The 19,863-nt window shown below is 42.8% G+C and overlaps 1 protein-coding gene across 4 annotated transcripts in view; it reads right to left on the bottom strand.

Annotated features, from left to right (window-relative positions):
• acd (ACD shelterin complex subunit and telomerase recruitment factor) overlaps window positions 1–19,863 on the bottom strand; it is a 53,691-nt gene that overhangs the window by 17,594 nt on the left and 16,234 nt on the right. For all 4 annotated transcript variants that reach the window (XM_072279506.1, XM_072279508.1, XM_072279507.1 and 1 more), the window contains 3 exons: window positions 16,697–16,878; window positions 10,290–10,368; window positions 8,431–8,511 (listed from right to left, as the gene is read on the bottom strand). In XM_072279506.1, the coding sequence (XP_072135607.1) occupies window positions 8,431–8,511; window positions 10,290–10,368; window positions 16,697–16,878 (342 nt within the window). The remainder of the gene's footprint in view (window positions 1–8,430; window positions 8,512–10,289; window positions 10,369–16,696; window positions 16,879–19,863) is intronic.

Below are 19,863 nucleotides of genomic sequence, written 5' to 3'. Positions count from 1 at the left end.
AGAATAGGATCCCTTTATTCCCACTCTCTGTTTCCTGCCAACCAGCCAACGCTGTAACTTTCCTGTAATTCCATGGGCTCTTATCTTGTTAAGCAGCCTCATGTGTGGCACCTTGTCAAAGGCCTTCTGAAAATCCAAATATACAACATCCACTGCATCTCCCTTGTCTAGTCTACTGGTAATTTCCTCAAAAAATTGTAATAGGTTTGTCAGGCAGGATTTTCCTTTAAGGAATCCATGCTGAGTTCTGCCTATCTTGTCATATGCCTCCAGGTACTCTGTAACCTCATCCTTGACAATCGACTCCAACAACTTCCTAACCACCGACGTCAAGCTAACAGGTCTATAATTTCCTTTTTGCTTCCTTGCCCCCTTCTTAAATAGCGGAGTGACATTTGCAATCTTCCAGTCTTCTGGAACCATGCCAGAATCTATCGACGATCGCTAATGTCTCCGCAATCTCCACAGCTACTTCCTTCAGAACACGAGGGTGCATTCCATCTGGTCCAGGAGATTTATCCACCTTTAGCCTATTCAGCTTCCTGAGTACTTACTCCGTCGTAATTGTGACTGCGCACACTTCTCTTCCCTGCCACCCTTGAGCGTCCGGTATCCTGCTGTCTTCCTCAGTGAAGACTGATGCAAAATACTTGTTCAGTTCCTCTGCCATCTCCTCATCTCCCATTACAATTTCTCCAGTATCATTTTCTATCGGTCCTATATCTACTCTCACCTGTCTTTTACTCTTTACATACTTGAAAAAGCTTTTAGTATCCTCTTCGATATTATTTGCTAGTTTCCTTTCATAGTTAATCTTTTCTCTCTTAATGACCTTCTTGGTTTCCTTTTGTAAGGTTTTAAAGACTTCCCAATCCTCTGTCTTCCCACTAATTTTTGCTTCCTTGTATGCCCTCTCCTTAGCTTTAACTTTGGCTTTGACTTCTCTTGTCAACCACGGTTGCATCCTTTTTCCACTCGAAAATTTCTTCTTTTTTGGAATATACCTGTCTTGCACATTCCTCATTTCTCGCATAAACTCCAGCCACTGCTGCTCTGCCGTCTTTCCCGCCAGTGTCTCTTTCCAGTCAACTTTGGCCAGTTCCTCTCTCATGCCACTGTAGTTTCCTTTACTCCACTGAAACACCGACACATCAGATTTCGGCTTCTCTTTTTCTAATTTCACAGTGAACTCAATCATGTTAATGATCACTGCCTCCTAAGGGTTCCTTCACCTCAATCTCTCCAATCACCTCCGGTTCATTACACAATACCCAATCCAGTACAGCCGATCCCCTAGTGGGCTCAACAACAAGCTGTTCTAAAAAGCCATCTCGCAGACATTCTACAAATTCTCTGTCTTGAGATCCAGTGCCGACCTGATTTTTCCAATCTACTCGCATGTTATAATCCCCCACAATTATCGTAACACTGCCCTTCTGACAAGCCTTTTCTATTTCCAGTTGTAATTTGTAGTCCACATCCCTGCAGCTGTTTGGAGGCCTATAAATAACTGCCATCAGGGTCCTTTTACCCCTGCTATTCCTTAGCTCAACCCATAAAGATTCTGCACCTTCCGATCCTATATCACCTCTTTCTAATGATTTAATATCATTTCTTACCAATAAAGCCACGCCTCCCCCTCTGCCTACCTTCCTATCCTTCCGATACACTGTGTATCCTTTGACGTTCAGCTCCCAGAGACATGCATCCTTTAGCCAGGTCTCAGTGATGGCCACAATATCATACCTGCCAATCTGTAGCTGTACAACAAGATCATCCACCTTATTTCTTATGCTGCGTGCATTTAAGTACAACACCTTAAGACCAGTACTTGATACTTTTTGCTTTGATTTCACTGCAACTTTATTGCACTGCAACTCATCCCAATGGCTACACATTTGCCCCATCACCTGCCTGTCTTTCCTGACATCTTTACTGCTCACTATCTTAGATTTATTTCTGTTTTCCCCTTCCTCCGCTCTATCATTCCGGTTCCCACCCCCCTGCCAAATTAGTTTAAACCCTCCCTAACAGCTCTATTAAACTTTCCCGCCAGGATATTGGTCCCCTTCGGGTTCAGGTTCTATATCAATGATTTGGATGATAATGTGGTTATCAGCAAATTTGCAGATCACACCAAGATTTGGGGCGGAACAGACAGTAACTATGAAAGCTTGCAGCGGGGATCTGGACCAGCTGGAAAAATAGCAGATGGAACTTAGTGCAGACAAGTGTGAGGTGTTGCACTTCGGTAGAACCCAGCAAGGTTAGGTCTTACACAGTGAATGTAGGGCACTGAGGAATGTGGTAGAACACAGGGATCTTGGATTATACGTCCATAATTCATTGAAAGTGGTCGCACAGGTAGATAGGTCGTAAAGAAAGCTCTTGGCACATAAGCCTTCATAAGTCAAAGTATTGAGTACAAGAGATGGGAAGTATGTTGAAGTTGTATAAGATGTCGGTGAGGCCTAATTTGGAGTATTATGTGCAGTTTTGATCACGTACCTACAGGAAAGATGTAAATAAGGTTGAAAGAGTACAAAGAAAATTTATAAGCATGTTGCCGGGACTGGAGGACTTGAGTTATAAGGAAAGATTGAATAGGTTAGAACGTTATTCCTTGGAACGTAGAAGATTGACAGGAGACTTGATACGGGTATACAAAATTATGGAGGGGTATAGATCCGCCTATTCAGAAATCTGTACTGGGAACTGCCGCTGTAAGAATAGATGGAGAAGAAAGTTAGTTTACGAAAATCAAGAGAGGCGTTAGACAAGGGTGTTTTCTCCTCTGATTTATTTAATGTGTACAGTGAAACAGTATTACAAAAAATAAGGGATGTCTTGGGAATCAAAGTTGGCGGTGAAAACATCAATAATTTCAGACATGCGGATGACACTGTGTTAACTGCAAGTACGGAGGAAGAACTACAAAACTTAATTGATATAGTTGTTGAAGAAAGTGAAAAAATGGGTCTATCTATCAACTGCAAAAAGACAGAATGTATGGTGATATCCAAAAATAAGGAGAATCCTATCTGTAGGCTGAGAATATACAGAGAAGACATAAAACAAGTACAGAACTTTTGCTACTTAGGAAGCTGGGTGACATCAGATGGCAGGTGCAACATGGACATCAAAAGAAGAATAGGGATGGCAAAATACATCTTTACGAGAATGAAGAGTATATTGACCAATACTAAACTAGGCATGACAACCCGCCTCAGAGTACTGAAATGTTACATTTATCCAGTTATGTTATATGGCTCAGAATGTTGGACAATATCTAGTAACATGAGGAAACGAATCGTAGCATCAGAGATGTGGTTTTTGAGGAGGATGCAAAGAATATCATGGACAAAACGAATATCTAACGAGGATGTCATGAACAGAGCAAACACAAAAAAAGAAATAATGTATGAGATCATGAAAAGGCAACGTAACTTCAATGGACATGTGATTAGGAAAGAGGAGTTAGAATGCATGGTAATTATGGGAAAGATTGAAAGGAAGAAAGCAAGAAGACAAAGACAAATGATGATGGAGACAGCAGCCCCAGAGAACTGGAAATACTACCAATGAATTGATCCACTTGACCTGAAACAGGAGTGTGTGGGCCATGGCAGCCAAAGCTCAAACTGGGTATGGCACCTGCAAGCAGACTTTTTCCACTGAGGTTGGGTGGGACTACAACTAGAGATCATGGGCTAAGGGAGAAAGATGAAAAGTTTAAGGGGAAATGAGGGGAAACTTCTTCACTTAGAGGGTCATGAGTGTAGAACAAGCTGCCAATGCAAGTGGTGCATGACAGCTTGATTTCAAGATTCGGAGGAGGAAGTCTGAGAATCGGAGCAGGAGTGCGGTGGAAGCCATTTTGATTTTTTCGCTTTCTCATCGGAGTTAAGAGAGGCCGGACTGCGCAGGCGTGTGACGTTGGGCAGTGAAGCGCGGAAGATTCAAAAGGAATACAGCCATATACAGCGGGCAGCGGAGTGAGCCGGGAGCAGAGTGAAGGCTTAAGGGCTTTGGTTCAAAGGGCTTAGGCAGAACCGAGCGAGGCAAAGTAGGTTTAGTTTTCAATTTTCCCTGTAATTTGAGGAAAGGAAGAAGTATGAGTGTGAGGGCAGCTTGCTGTTCTTGGTGTCGGATGTGGGAGGTCCTGGAGCCTCCTAGCCTCCTGGACGTCCACATCTACGCCAGGTGAACTGAGCTGCAGTGCCTAAGGAACTGTGTTAGGGAACTGGAGCTGCAGCTCGATTACCTTCATCTGGTCAGGGAGAGTGAGGAGCTGAGAGAGAGGAGTTACAGGCAGGTGGTCACACCGGGGCCACGGGAGGCAGACAAGTGGGTCACGGTTAGGAGGGGGAAGGGGAAGAGTCAGGTACTACAGAGTACCCCAGTGGCTGTGCCCCTTGACAATAAGTACACCTGTTTGAGTACTGTTGGGGGGGGGACAGCTTACCTGGGGGAAGCAACAACGGCCGTGCCTCTGGCACAGAGTCCAGCCCTGTAGCTAAGAAGGGTAGGGAAAGGAAGAGGAGGGCAGTAGTAATAGGGGACTTGATAGTTAGGGGGTCAAATAGGCGATTCTTTGGACGCAGTCAGGAGACCCGGATGGTAGTTTGCCTCCCTGGTGCCAGAGTCCGGGATGTTTCTGATCGCATCCATGATATCCTGAAGTGGGAGGGTGAGGAGCCAGAAGTCGTGGTACATATAGGTACCAATGACATAGGTAGGAAAAGGGGAGAGGTCCTGAAAGAAGAATATAGGGAGTTAGGAAGGGAGTTGAGGAGGAGGACCGCAAAGGTAGCAATCTCGGGATTACTGTCTGTGCCACGCAACAGTGAGAGTAGGAATGGAATGAGGTGGAGGATAAATGCGTGGCTGAGAGATTGGAGCAGGGGGCAGGGATTCAAGTTTCTGGATCATTGGGACCTCTTTTGGCGCAGGTGTGACCTGTACAAAAAGGACAGGTTACACTTGAATCCTAGGGGGACCAATATCCTGGCGGGGAGATTTGTGAGGGCTACTGGGGTGACTTTAAACTAGAATGGTTGGGGGGAGGGAATCAAATTAAAGAGACTAGGAGAGAGGAGGTTAGTTCACAAATAGAGAAAGCAGGTAGACAGTGTGTGAGGGAGGATAGGCAGGGAACAGAGATCAGGAGCACTCAGACCAAAGATGTAGGGGACAAGGAAAAAAAAAAGATAACAAAGCTGTTTGCACCATTAGGGATAAACAGAGAGTAAGAGGTGGAGAGTTTCTTAAATGCATCTATTTTAATGCTAGGAGCATTGTAAGGAAGGTGGATGAGCTTACATGGATGGGTACCTGGAAATATGATGTTGTAGCTATTAGTGAAACATGGTTGCAGGAGGGGTGTGATTGGCAACTAAATATTCCTGGATTTCGTTGCTTCAGGTGTCATAGAATCGGAGGGGCAAGAGGGGGAGGTGTTGCATTGCTTGTCAGAGAAAATATCACAGCAGTGCTTTGGCAGGATAGATTAGAGGACTCGTCTAGGGAGGCTATTTGGGTGGAACTGAGGAATGGGAAAGGTGTAGTAACACTTATAGGGGTGTATTATAGACCACCAAATGGGGACCGAGAATTGGAGGAGCAAATCTATAAGGAGATAGCAGATATTTGTAGTAAGCACAAGGTTGTGATTGTGGGAGATTTTAATCTTCCACACATAGACTTGGAAACCCATTCTGTAAAAGGGTTGGATGGTTTGGAGTTTGTGAAATGTGTGCAAGATGGTTTTTTGCAGCAATTTATAGAGGTACCAACTAGAGAAGGGGCAGTGTTGGATCTCCTGTTAGGGAATGAGACAGGTCAGGTGACAGAGGTATGTATCGGGGAGCACTTCGGGTCCAGTGATCACAATGTCATTAGTTTCAATATAATTATTGAGAAAGATAGGACTGGACCCAGGGTTGAGATTTTTGATTGGAGAAAGGCTAACTTTGAGGAGATGTGAAAGGATTTAGAAGGAGCGGATTTGGACAATTTGTTTTATGGGAAGGATGTAATAGAGAAATGGAGGTAATTTAAAGGTGAAATTTTGAGGGTACAGGATCTTTATGTTCCTGTTAGGTTGAAAGGAAAGGTTAAAAGTTTGAGAGAGCCATGGTTTTCAAGGGATATTGGAAACTTGGTTCGGAAAAAGACGGAGATCTACAATAAATATAGGCAGCTTGGAGTAAATGAGGTGCTCGAGGAATATAAAGAATGTAAAAGGAATCTTAAGAAAGAAATTAGAAAAGCTAAAAGAAGATGAGGTTGCTTTGGCAAGTAAGGTGAAAATAAATCCAAAGGGTTTCTACAGTTATATTAATAGCAAAAAGATAATGAGGGATAAAATTGGTCCCTTAGGGAATCAGAGTGGACGGCTATGTGCGGAGCCAAAAGAGATGGGGGAGATTTTGAACAATTTCTTTTCTTCGGTATTCACTAAGGAGAAGAATATTGAATTGTGTAAGGTAAGGGAAACAAGTAGGGTAGTTATGGAAACCATGATGCTTAAAGAAGAGGAAGTACTGCTGCTTTTAAGGAATATAAAAGTGGATAAGTCTCCAGGTCCTGACAGGATATTCTCTAGGACCATGAGGGAAGTTAGTGTGGAAATAGCAGGGGCTCTGACAGAAATATTTCAAATGTCATTAGAAACTGGGATGGTGCCCGAAGATTGGCGTATTGCTCATGTTGTTTCTTTGCTTAAAAAGGGTTCTAAGAGTAAACCTAGCAATTATTGGCCTGTGAGTTTAACATCAATGGTGGGTAAATTGATGGAAAGTATTATTAGAAACGGTATATATAATTACCTGGATAGACAGGGTCTGATTAGGAACAGTCAACATGGATTTGTGCGTGGAAGGTCATGCTTGACAAATCTTATTGAATTTTTTGAAGAGGTTACTAGGAAAGTTGACGAGGGTAAAGCGGTGGATGTTGCCTATATGGACTTCAGTAAGGCCTTTGACAAGGTTCCACACAGAAAGTTAGTTAGGAAGGTTCAATCGTTAGGTATTAATATTGAAGAAGTAAAATGGATTCAGCAGTGGCTGGGTGGGAGATGCCAAAGAGTAGTGGTGGATAACTGTGTGTCAGATTGGAGGTCGGTGTCTAGTGGTGTGCCTCAGGGATCTGTACTGGGTCCAGTGTTGTTTGTCATATATATTAATGATCTGGATGATGGGGTGGTAAATTGGATTAGTAAGTATGCAGATGATACTAAGATAGGTGGAGTTGTGGATAATGAAGTAGGTTTTCAAAGCTTGCAGAAAGATTTAGGCCAGTTAGAAGAGTGGGCTGAAAGACGGCAGATGGAGTTTAATGCTGATAAATGTGAGGTACTACATTTTGGTAGGACTATTCAAAATAAGACATACATGGTAAATGGTACGGCATTGAAGAATGCAGTAGAACAGAGGGATTTAGGAATAATGGTGCATAGTTCCCTGAAGGTGGAATCTCATGTGGATAGGGTGGTGAAGAAAGCTTTTGGGATGCTGGCCTTTAATAAATCAGAACACTGAGTATAGGAGTTGGAATGTAATGTTGAAATTGTACAAGGCATTGGTAAGGCCAAATTTGGAGTATTGTGTACAGTTCTGGTCACCGAATTATAGGAAAGATGTCAACAAAATTGAGAGAGTACAGAGAAGATTTACTAGAATGTTACCTGGGTTTCATCGAAGTTACAGAGAAAGGTTGAACAAGTTGGGTCTTTATTCTTTGGAGTGTAGAAGGTTGAGGGAGGTCTTGATAGAGGTATTTAAAATTATGAGGGGGATAGATAGAGTTGACGTGGATAGGCTTTTTCCATTGAGAGTGGGGGAGATTCAAAAAAGAGGACATGAGTTGAGAGTTATGGGGCAAAAGCTTAGGGGTAACATGAGGGGGAACTTCTTTACTCAGCGAGTGGTAGCTGTGTGGAACGAGCTTCCAGCAGAAGTGGTTGAGACAGGTTTGATGGTTGTCATTTAAAGTTAAATTGGATAGCTATATGGACAGGAAAGGAATGGAGGGTTATGGGCTGAGTGCAGGTCGGTGGGACTAGGTGAGAGTAAGAGTTCGGCACGGACTAGAAGGGCCGAAATGGCCTGTTTCCATGCTGTAATTGTTATATGGTTATAAGAGAAATTTGGATAGTTACATGGATAGCAGGAGTACGGATAGCAGTGGTCCGGGTACAGATTGAATGGACTATGCAGCTTAAATTGTTTGGCATGGACTTATAGCAGAATGGCCTATTTCTGTGCTGTACTTTTCTATAACTCAAACAAATCATGCAAGCAATAAAAAGTCAACAAATAATAGAGCATGAACCACAAATTCCCTGAAAGTGAGTCCACATTCCTTTTAAACAATGTTTCAACTTGATTTTCTAAAGTCTTATGTTCTTATTACGTTTAAACATACCTGTAATACATATGGACCTATCTGTACAGCCATTATGCCCAGATTCTGGATCTTCAGTGCATACAAAATCATCCTTCCATTCTAATGGAAAAAAAGTGTTTTCCAAACAAAATTATTTCTGCTTTTTTGTTTATTTAAATTTATAAAATAAAGACAAAGGAGAAGCTTGGAATCTGACAGCATAAAAATTGAAAAGAGTGTCAAAACAAGCAATCTCAGTTCATGTTTTCCAAAATTATCTAATTAATATGGACTTAGTTATGAACTATAATCTAAACAATTTTTAAAAAAAATTAAAACTTGAAAAGTTGGAGATGCGCTAAAGTAACACTTGTTGGTTTCTTTTAATGTTCAGCAGTAATCTGAATAAATGCACAGACTTTTTATTTGTATTTTTACTCTTCAATCATTTCTTTCACTATAAAGTCTTATATGGATGATATCTTTGCACATTTAAAACAAACTACAAACAGGACAATGGTCCGGTAGCTTAATTACTTTATTCAAATAGAAATCACATCTCCCAAACAATCATCTCCTCCATTTTCCCCCTATTTGTACCCAATCTGCAATAATGGTTTAAAACAGAAGCAACATAAAATTTGCAACTACAGCAATACAGTGGCTTCTGGTTAATTGGGCTGTTGGTTAATCGGAGCAGCCGCTTATTTGGAACAACTCTTTAAAAAAAACAAAAACAAATCGAGAAAACAGCCAGATTCACTTTAATATGCCACCTACTTCAGGTATGAGACTTTTGCCAAACATTTTCTAACTAGCGTTGGTCACGTGCACATCGTGTGGGTGACAGACTCTACATCGTGATCACAGCGAACAGTTTTAAGATAATATCAGTTACATGCGTTTGTGTTCAAAAAGCAATGATTTTTGTCACTGATAGCTGCCAAGAAATAAGCAATAAGAATTGCTTTGCTCACCGCAGTGTCAAGAATTCAGACTTGGAAATGCCAGAAATGGCTGGGAGTGAAAAGGAAACAATATCACTACTTCAACAAGTTAGGAACACTACGAAGAATTTGAAGGTATCAACCACCATCTTGAATCTTACCTTTGGCCCCCAGCATACACTCAACTAACACCTGTGGCTCCAAGCAGCTGCTTGCATGCGACAGCGGCCACACCCCAGAATGTGGCTTAGGCAGACAGGCTAAACCAGGTGAGGACAGCCAGTGGATCTCACACCCGGTGAGACGAGGACATGTTTGTCCTCACATGCAAAGTCAGCTCTGGTGGACTGGGTGGATGAGATCTACAGTGAGATCCAACAGCCAAGAAGGTAGGAAGGTGGTTATGCAACGCCACGTGGAGAGCGAAGGGCATGACCAGGCACAGAAGTCATGCTCATCCAGCACAACCAGTGAAGACCCAAGTTGTGACATCTACTCACCCCACTGGACCCAGACTTCCAACTTCTAGAGAGTGGAACGGTCCAGGGCAATGGCTTTATACTTTAAAAACTCTCCCACACCAGTTTCCAGTCATCATCAGATACCACAGACAACCACCAGTTGGAAGTACTCTAATTTGTTCTGTATTTTAATTTAAAGACATAATTTGTTACTCAGTGAAATGGTAGTTTGTATTTTTTTAATATCATTTTAACTATTTCCATGAATCTTCAGCTAATTGGGGTAGCTGCTTAATTTGGTCAAAAATGTACATGTCCCGATATGTCCCCATTAACTGGAATCCACTGTATTTGTTTGCAACTGAGCAGAAAAACACACCAATAGAAATGAATGTACCAGGCAAAATATTTTAAGAAACAATTTCAAAAGGCTGAAGTTTTTAAGACTTGATAATTCACTTGGAAAAATATGAATGCTGAAATTGCTCACCTTTTATATTATTTAAGGCTTCTTCTTGTTGAGAAGAAATCATTAGCATTACTTCTGGTACAGTGAAATTTTTTCCCTTCTATTAAAAATAGTAAAAATTAAAATGATCATTTTTTTTTCTTTACTAGAAAGCTTGGAACATTGATATTTTATAGAACATAGAATAGTACAGCACAGTACCGGTCCTTCGGCCCACAATGTTGTGCCTACCCTCAAACCCTGCCTCCCATATAAGCCCCCACCTTAGATTCCTCCATATACCTGTCTAGTAGTCTCTTAAACTTCACTAGTGTATCTGCCTCCACCACTGACTCAGGCAGTGCATTCCACGCACCAACCACTCTCTGAGTAAAAAACCTTCCCCTAATATCCCCCTTGAACTTCCCACCCCTTACCTTAAACCCACGGCCTCTTATATTGAGCAGTGGTGCCCTGGGGAAGAGGCGCTGGCTATCCACTCTATCTATTCCTATTATCTTGTACACCTCTATCATGTCTCCTCTCATCCTCCTTCTCTCCAAAGAGTAAAGCCCTAGCTCCCTTAATCTCTGATCATAATGCATACTCTCTAAACCAGGCAGCATCCTGGTAAATCTCCTCTGTACCCTTTCTAATGCTTCCACATCCTTCCTATAGTGAGGTGACCAGAACTGGACACAGTACTCCAAGCGTGGCCTAACCAGAGTTTTATAGAGCTGCATCATTACATCGCGACTCTTAAACTCTATCCCTCGACTTATGAAAGCTAACACCCCATAAGCTTTCTTAACTACCCTATCCACCTGTGAGGCAACTTTCAGGGATCTGTGGACATGTACCCCGAGATCCCTCTGCTCCTCCACACTACCAAGTATCCTGCCATTTACTTTGTAGTCTGCCTTGGAGTTTGTCCTTCCAAAGTGTACTACCTCACACTTCTCCGGGTTGAACTCCATCTGCCGCTTCTCAGCCCACTTCTGCATCCTATCAATGTCTCTCTGCAATCTTTGACAATCCTCTACACTATCTACAACACCCCCAACCTTTGTGTTGTCTGCAAACTTGCCAACCCACCCTTCTACCCCCACATCCAGGTCGTTAATAAAAATCACGAAAAGTAGCGGTCCCAGAACAGATCCTTGTGGGACACCACTAGTCACAATCCTCCACCACCACCCTCTGCCTTCTGCAGGCAAGCCAATTCTGAATCCACCTGGCCAAACTTCCCTGGATCCCATGCCTTCTAACTTTCTGAATAAGCCTACCTGTCAAATGCCTTACAAAAATCCATATAGATCACATCCACTGCACTACCCTCATCTATATGCCTGGTCACCTCCTCAAAGAACTCTATCAGGCTTGTTAGACACGATCTGCCCTTCACAAAGCCATGCTGACTGTCCCTGATCAGACCATGATTCTCTAAATGCCTACAGATCCTATCTCTAAGAATCTTTTCCAACAGCTTTCCCACCACAGACGTAAGGCTCACTGGTCTATAATTACCCGGACTATCCCTACTACCTTTTTAGAACAAGGGAACAACATTCACCTCCCTCCAATCCTCCGGTACCATTCCCGTGGACAATGAGGTCATAAAGATCCTAGCCAGAGGCTGAGCAATCTCTTCTCTCGTCTCGTGGAGCAGCCTGGGGAATATTCCGTCAGCCCTGGGGACTTATCTGTCCTAATGTATTTTAACAACTCCAACACCTCCTCTCCCTTAATATCAACATGCTCCAGAACATCAACCTCACTCATATTGTCCTCACCATCATCAAGTTCACTCTCATTGGTGAATACTGAAGAGAAGTATTCATTGAGGACCTCGCTCACTTCCACAGCCTCCAGGCACATCTTCCCACCTTTATCTCCAATCGGTCCTACCTTCACTCCTGTCATGCTTTTTTTCTTCACATAATTGAAGAATGCCTTGGGGTTTTCCTTTACCCTACTCGCCAAGGCCTTCTCATGCCCCCTTCTTGCTCTTCTCAGCCCCTTAAGCTCCTTTCTTGCTTCCCTATATTCCTCAATAGACCCATCTGATCCTTGCTTCCTAAATCTCATGTATGCTGCCTTCTTCCACCTGACTAGATTTTCCACCTCACTTGTCACCCATGGTTCTTTCACCCTACCATTCTTTATCTTCCTCACCGGGACAAATTTATCCCTTACATCCCGCAAGAGATCTCTAAACATCGACCACATGTCCATAGTACATTTCCCTGCAAAAACATCATCCTAATTCACACCCGCAAGTTCTAGCCTTATAGCCTCATAATTTGCCTTTCCCCAATTAAAAATGTTCCTGTCCTCTTTGATTCTATCCTTTTCCATGATAATTATAAAGGCCAGGGAGCAGTGGTCACTGTCCTCCAGATGCTCACCCACTGAGAGATCTGTGACCTGACCCGGTTCATTACCTAGTACTAGATCTAGTATGGCATTCTCCCTGGTTGGCTTGTCCACATACTGTGACAGGAATCCATCCTGGACACACTTAACAAATTCTGCCCCATCTAAACCCTTGGAACTAATCAGGTGCCAATCAATATTAGGGAAGTTAAAGTCACCCATGATAACAACCCTGTTATTTTTGCACCTTTCCAAAATCTGCCTCCCAATCTGCTCCTCTGTATCTCTGCTGCTACCAGGGGGCCTATAGAATAACCCCAGTAGAGTAACTGCTCCCTTCCTGTTCCTGACTTCCACCCATATTGACTCAAAAGAGGATCCTGCTACATTACCCACCCTTTCTATAGCTGTAATAGTATCCCTGACCAGTAATGCCACCCCTCCTCCCCTTTTTCCGCCCTCTCTATCCCTTTTAAAGCACTGAAATCCAGGAATATTGAGAATCCATTCCTGCCCTGGTGCCAGCCAAGTCTCTGTAATGGCCACTACATCATAATTCCATGCATGTATCCAAGCTCTCAGTTCATCACCTTTGTTCCTGATGCTTCTTGCATTGAGGTACACACATTTCAGCCCTTCTACCTTACTCTCTTTACACCATTTATTCTGCTTCTCTTTCCTCAAAGCCTCTCTGTATGTTAGATCTGGCTTTACTCCATGCACTTCTTTCACTGCTGTATCGCTCTGGGTCCCATCCCCCTCGCAAATTAGTTTAAACCCTCCCGAACCGTGCTAGCAAACCTACCTGCAAGGATATTGCTCCCCCTCGAGTTCAGGTGCAACCCATCCAATCTGTACAGGTCCCACCTTCCCCAGAAGAAATCCCAATGATCTAAAAATCTAAAACCCTGCTCCCTGCACCAACTCCTCAGCCACGCATTCAACTGCCATCTCCTCCAATTCTTACCATCTCTGTCACGTAGCACTGGCAGCAATCCTGAGAACATCACCCTTGAGGTCCTGTTCTTCAGCCTTCTGCCTAATTCCCGCAACTCACACTTCAGGGCCTCATCCCTCTTCCTGCCTATGTCGTTGGTCCCAACATGTATCACGACTTCTGGTTGCTTTCCCTCTCGTACCAGGATATCGTGCACCCGGTCAGAGACATCCCGCGCCCTGGCACCCGGGAGGCAACAAACCATGCAGGTGCCCCTCTCACGTCCACAAAATCTCCTGTCTGCTCCCCTGACTATAGAGTCTCCAATGACGACAGCTCTCCTCTTCTCCGTCCCACCCTTCTGCACCACAGGGTCAGACTCAGTGCCGGAGGCTCTGCCACCGTGGCTCACACCTGGTCGGTCGTCCCCGCCAACAGTATCCAGGATGGTAAACTTATTATTCAGGGGAATGGCTACAGGGGTGCTCTGCACTACCTGTCTGCTCACCTTCGCCTTCCCCCCTCTGACCGTCACCCAACGACCTGCTTCCGACAGCCTAGGTGTGACTACCTCCGTGTAGCTCTCATCTATGACTGCCTCATTCTCCCTTATGAGTCAAAGGTCATCCAGCTGCTGCTCCAGATTCCTTACATGGTCTTCCAGATCGCCCAGCCGTATGCACTTCTGGCAGATGTGACTCTGCGGGAGAGGGGCGTTCTCCCAAGACTACCACATTTCACATGAGAGGCACATCACCATCTCAGCAGACATTGTAAAAACTAACTGCGAGCTAGCTTGTCCTCCGCCTCTTCTCGTCGAAATCTCTCGAGTCAAAGCCTCAAAGCTCCACTCCTTCACTGGCCCACTCACGCACTGGCCGCTTCGCTTGAGCTATCCCTCTATTTATCTGCTTGAGCTTTTCAAAATGTTTGGTCACCTGACCTCGACTGCCCAATCAGCTGCTTTCTGCTGAGTCTGAGCTACTCAAATCTTGATTGTCTAATCAACAGCTTTCTGCTGATCTATTCAAATCTTGATTGACTTGATTGCACAAACCAACTGCCAAAACTGCCAGAATCTCTTGATTCAAAGCCTCAAAGCTCCACTCCTTCACTGGCCCACTCACGCACTGGCCGCTTTCCATGATATGATTTTATATCATCAAATATTCAACATTTTTCCCCACAAACTGATTATATATAGCACCATCCATAAACATTTCTTTGATTTAATTCATTAGCAATAATGATGATCTGGCATTTTAAATGTGCTATAACTAAAATGCACCCATCTATCAGGTGGCTCTGCCAACATCATACTGGGGAGATAATCAAGCAGTTTGCAACAATTAACAATGAGCAAACATATATAAATAATTCATTGAGCAGTGTGTCAGTCTGACCATGGATCAAATAGCAAATCTATTATTTGTTTCTGAGAGATTGTTGCAAATCTTTCAGAAATAAATAATAGATCAGTATATCAAGTGAATAGATAATGATAATAGACTTACATAGAAACCTATAGAAAAGACTCAATCTAATATCTGTAATATCTCAAGAGGTTTCCAAAAAACCAGGAATAGTTGTGAATATTCAGAGAGAATGCCAAGGTTGTCTTTGGCAAGGTGTCACGCATAGGGCTGCTAAACAAGATGAGAAGCCACAGTATTACAGGAAAGATACAAGCATGAATAAACGATTGGCTAATTGGCAGGAGGCAAAGAGTGGGAACAAAGGAGGCCTTTTCTGGTTGGCTGTAGGTGATTAATGGTGTCCCGCAAGGGTCAGTGTTGGGACTGCTTCTCTTCACAATGTCAGTGATTTGTATGATGGAATTGATGTCATAGTGGCCATGATTGCAGATGATACAAAGATAGTTGGAGGAAAAGTGTCGAAGGAGTGGGGAGAGTCTGCAGAGGGCTTAGGCAGATCAGGAGAATGGACAAACAAGTGGCAGACGGAATATAATGTAGGGAAGTGCATGGTCAAACACTGTGGTAGAAGGAATAAAGGTGTATACTATTTTCTAAACAAGGAAGAAAATCATAAATCAGAAGTGCAAAAGAATTTGGGAGTCCTCGTGCAGGATTCGCTAAAGGTTAACTTACAAGTCAAGTTGGTAGTAAGGAAGGTAAATGCAATGTTAGCATTCATTTCAAGAGGACTAGAATATAAAAGCAGGGATGAAATGCTGAGGCTTTATTAGGCATCGGTCTTACCGCATTTGGGATATTGTGAGCAGTTTTGGACCCCTTATCTCCGGAAGGATGTGCTGGCATGAGAGAAGATCCAGAGGTTATTCATGAGAATGAACCCAGGAATGAAAGAGTTACAGTACGAGGAGCATTTGATGGCTCTGGGCCTGTACTTGCTGGAGTACACGTGGAAAGGACGTTTCCCAAAGTGAGGAAGTCTGGAACTAGAGGGCACAACTTCAAAATAGAAGGAAGTCCCTTTAGAACAGAGATGAGGAATTTCTTTAGCCAGAGGGTGGTGAATCTGTGGAATTCATTGCCACATTTGCCTGTGAAGACTAAGTTATTGGGTATATTTAAAGCAAATATTGATAGTTTCTTGATTAGTAAGGACATCAACGTTTACAGAAATAAAGGCAGAAGAATGGGGTTGAGAGGGATAATAAATCAGCCGTGATGGAAGAACAGACTTGATGAGTTGATTGCTCTAATTCTGCCTGTATGTCACATGTGCATAAATCTTTCTATTTCTGCCACTGATGTGGGAAAATGTCAGCAGTTCTGCATGGCGCAGCTGGAAGTTTTCCACAAGCTTTGCCCAATTGTAAAATCATTTGAACCATTAAACAGAGGTTGATACACGCTCTAGATTGTGACAGTGGGCAGCCGACTGAGTACCGTCTGGGTATGTGTTGGAGTCGACGTGTTTTTGGACTGTGGCGCAGCATGAAGATAGGAAACGCAACATGGATCTCACTTGAAAACCCCATTCTAAGAGTCCTAGAAAAAATGTTCATTTTTATCAACTCAGATAAACCATGAAGGTTACAGTAAGCTTTATAACTTACTGAAAGCATAATGAACTTTAATCCTCCTCACACAATACAAATGACAGCATTAACTGCAAATACCTGAGAAAACAATTAAACCCATGGTACCTTATTTTGCCTTCTCATAGCTTTCCATCCTGAAGGTTGATTCAGTGATGTTAACAAAAACGGTGTTGTGGATGTTGAAGCTTTGGAATCAACATTTGGATCAAGGCAAAGTTCAGCAGCATGTTTCAGCACTCTAATTTCGTCTTCCTCTGCTGCATTAATCATATTTGATAAACCGAGATCTAAAGATTTAAAACAAAGATTAATTTTGTCATTGTTTACCAATAAAATGATGAATTTCTATAAGACTTTAACACATAGGAGCAGAATTAGGCCATTTGGACAAGTGAGTCTGCTTTGCCATTCAACTATGACTGATCCTTTTTCTCCCCCCCTCCTCAGCCCCACTCCCCAGCCTTCTCCCCATAACCTTTGATGCTGAGTCTAATCAAGAACAGATCAAGCTCTGCCTTAAATGACCTGGCCTCCACAGCTGCTCGTGATAATAATTCTACAAATTCAATACCCCCAGCTAAGTAAATTTCTCCACGTCTCAGTTTTAAATGCATGCCCCTCTATCCAGAGGCTGTGCCCTCCTGTCCTAGTCTTCCCCATCATGGGAAACACCTATTGTCTAAGCCTTTCAACATTCAAAAAGTTTCAGTGAGATTTCCCCCCCACCATCCTTCTAAATTCCAGCAAGTGCAGACCCAGAGTTATCAAATGTTCCTCATATGACAACCTTTTCTTTCCCAGAACCTTCATTGTGAACCTCTTCTGAACCCTCTCCAATGCCAGCACATCTTTTCTTAGATGAGGAGCCCAAAAATGTTCACAATACTCAAGGTGAGGGCTCACCAGTGCCTTATAAAGCCTCAGCATCACATCCCTGCTCTTGTAGTTTAGACCTCTTGAAAATAATGCTAATATTGTATTTGCCTTTCTCATCACTGACTCTATCTGCAAGTTAACCTTTAGGGTGTTCTGCACAAGGAGTCCCAAGTACCTTTGCACCTCAGATTTTTGGGTTTTCTCCTCACTTAGAAAATAGTCTGCTCATTTATTTCTACTACCAAAGTCCATGACCATGCATTTTCCAACACTGCGTTTCGTTTGTCACTCTCGTTTCCACAACACTACTTGCCCCGCCACCCATCTTTGTATCACCTACAAACTTGGTGACAAAGCTATCTATTCCATCATCTAAATCATTGATATATAGCATAAAAAGGAGTGGTCCTAACACCAACCCCTGTGGAACACCGCTAGTCACTGGCAGTCAACCAGAAAAGTATCCTTTTATTCCTCATTACCTTCTACCAATCAGCTAATGCTCTAACTATGCCAGTAACTTTCCTGTAATGCCATGGGCTCTTAACTTGGTAAGCAGCCTCATGTGTGGCACCTTGTCAAAGGCCTTCTGAAAGTCCAAATAAGCAACATCCACTGCATCCCCTTTATCTATCCTTTTATCTATCCTAACTGTAATCTCCTCAAAGAATTCTAACAGGTTCGTCAGGCAAGATTTTCCCTTAAGGAAACCATGTTGAAGTCATCTTGTCCTGTGTCACCAAGTACTCCATCACCTCATCCTTAACAATAGACTCCAAAATATTCCCAACCCCTGAGGTCAGGCTAACTGGTCTATAATTTCCTTTCTACTGCCTTCCTCCTTTCTTAAAGAGTTGAGTGACATTTGCAATTTTCTAGTCCTCTGGCACTATGCCAGAGTCCAATGATTTTTGAAAGATCCTTACTAATGCCACTACAGTCTCTAATGCTACTTTTCAGAACCCAAGGGTGCAGTTCATCTGGCTCAGGTGATTTAGGTCTTTCAGCTTTTTGAGCACCTTCTCCCTTGTAATAGTAGCTGCACTCACTTCTCTTCCCTCACACCTTTCAACATCTGGCACACTGCCAGTGTCTTCCACAGTGAAGACTGATGCAAAATTGTCATTTAGTTCATCTGCCATCACCTTGGCCCCTGTTATTATTTCTCCAGCCTCATTTTCTAGTGGTCCTATATCCACTCTCATCTCTCGTTTATTTTTACATACTTGAAAACGCTTTTACTATCCACTTTGCTATTGTTTGCTAGCTTGCTTTCACATTTCATCTTTTCCCTCCTAATGATTCTTTTAGTTGCTGTCTGTAAGGTTTTAAAAGCTTCTCAATCCCATCTTCCCACTAATTTTTGCTTTGTTGTTTGCCCTCTCATTTGCTTTTACATTAGCTTTGACTTCCCTTGTATGCTACAGTTGTACTATTTTGCCATTTGAAAATTTCTTTGTTTTTAGAATACTTCTATTCTGCACCTTCCTCATTTTTCCTATAAACTCACATCATTGCTGCTCTGCTGTCATCTCTCCCAGCATCTCCTTCCAATTTACTTTGGCCAACTCCCCCCCTCATACTACTGTAGTTTCCTTTGCTCCACTGAAATACTGCTACGTCAGTATTTACTTCCTCCCTATCAAATTTCAAGTTGAACTTAATCATACTGTGATCACTGTCTCCCAAGGGTTCTTTTACCTTAAGCTCCCCAATCACTTAGAGTTCATTACGTAATACCGAATTCAGTATAGCTGATCTCCAAGTAGGCTCAACAACAAAAAGCCATCTCCTAGGTATTCAACAAACTCACTCCTTTGAGATCCATTTCCAACCTGATTTTCCCAAACGACGTGCATGTGAAAATCTCCCATGACTATCATAGTATTGCCCTTTTGACACACCTTTTCTATTTCCTGTTGTAATCTGTGGTCCACATCCCAGCTATTGTTAAAATGCCTGTATATAACTACCATCAGGGTCCCTTAACCCTTGCAGTTTAACTCAACCCATAAGGATTCAACACCTTCCTATCATATGTCACATCTTTCTATTGATTTGATACCATTCTTTACCAGCGGAGTCATGCCTCTCCCTCTGCCGACCTTCCTATCCCTTTGATATAACATGTAACCTTGGACATTCAGCTCCAACTACAACCATACTTCAGCTACAATTCAGTGATGGCTACATCATAACTGACAATCTGTATTAGTAAAACAAAACCATCCACCTTACTTCTTATACTCTGAGCATTGAGATATAACACTTGAGTGCTGCATTTGCTACCCCTTTTGATTATGCATCACTATTGCACTGATACTCACCCTGCTGGCTGCAGTTATGTCCTGTCATCTGCCTGTCCTCCCTGACAGTATAACTGCACACTATCTTTG

This window comes from Mobula birostris, chromosome 15 (genome assembly GCF_030028105.1).
Source record: "Mobula birostris isolate sMobBir1 chromosome 15, sMobBir1.hap1, whole genome shotgun sequence".
In the NCBI taxonomy this organism is placed as follows: Eukaryota; Metazoa; Chordata; class Chondrichthyes; order Myliobatiformes; family Myliobatidae; genus Mobula; species Mobula birostris.
Note: the sequence above shows the minus strand (reverse complement) of the source record. Positions and strands in the feature narration are given on the sequence as shown.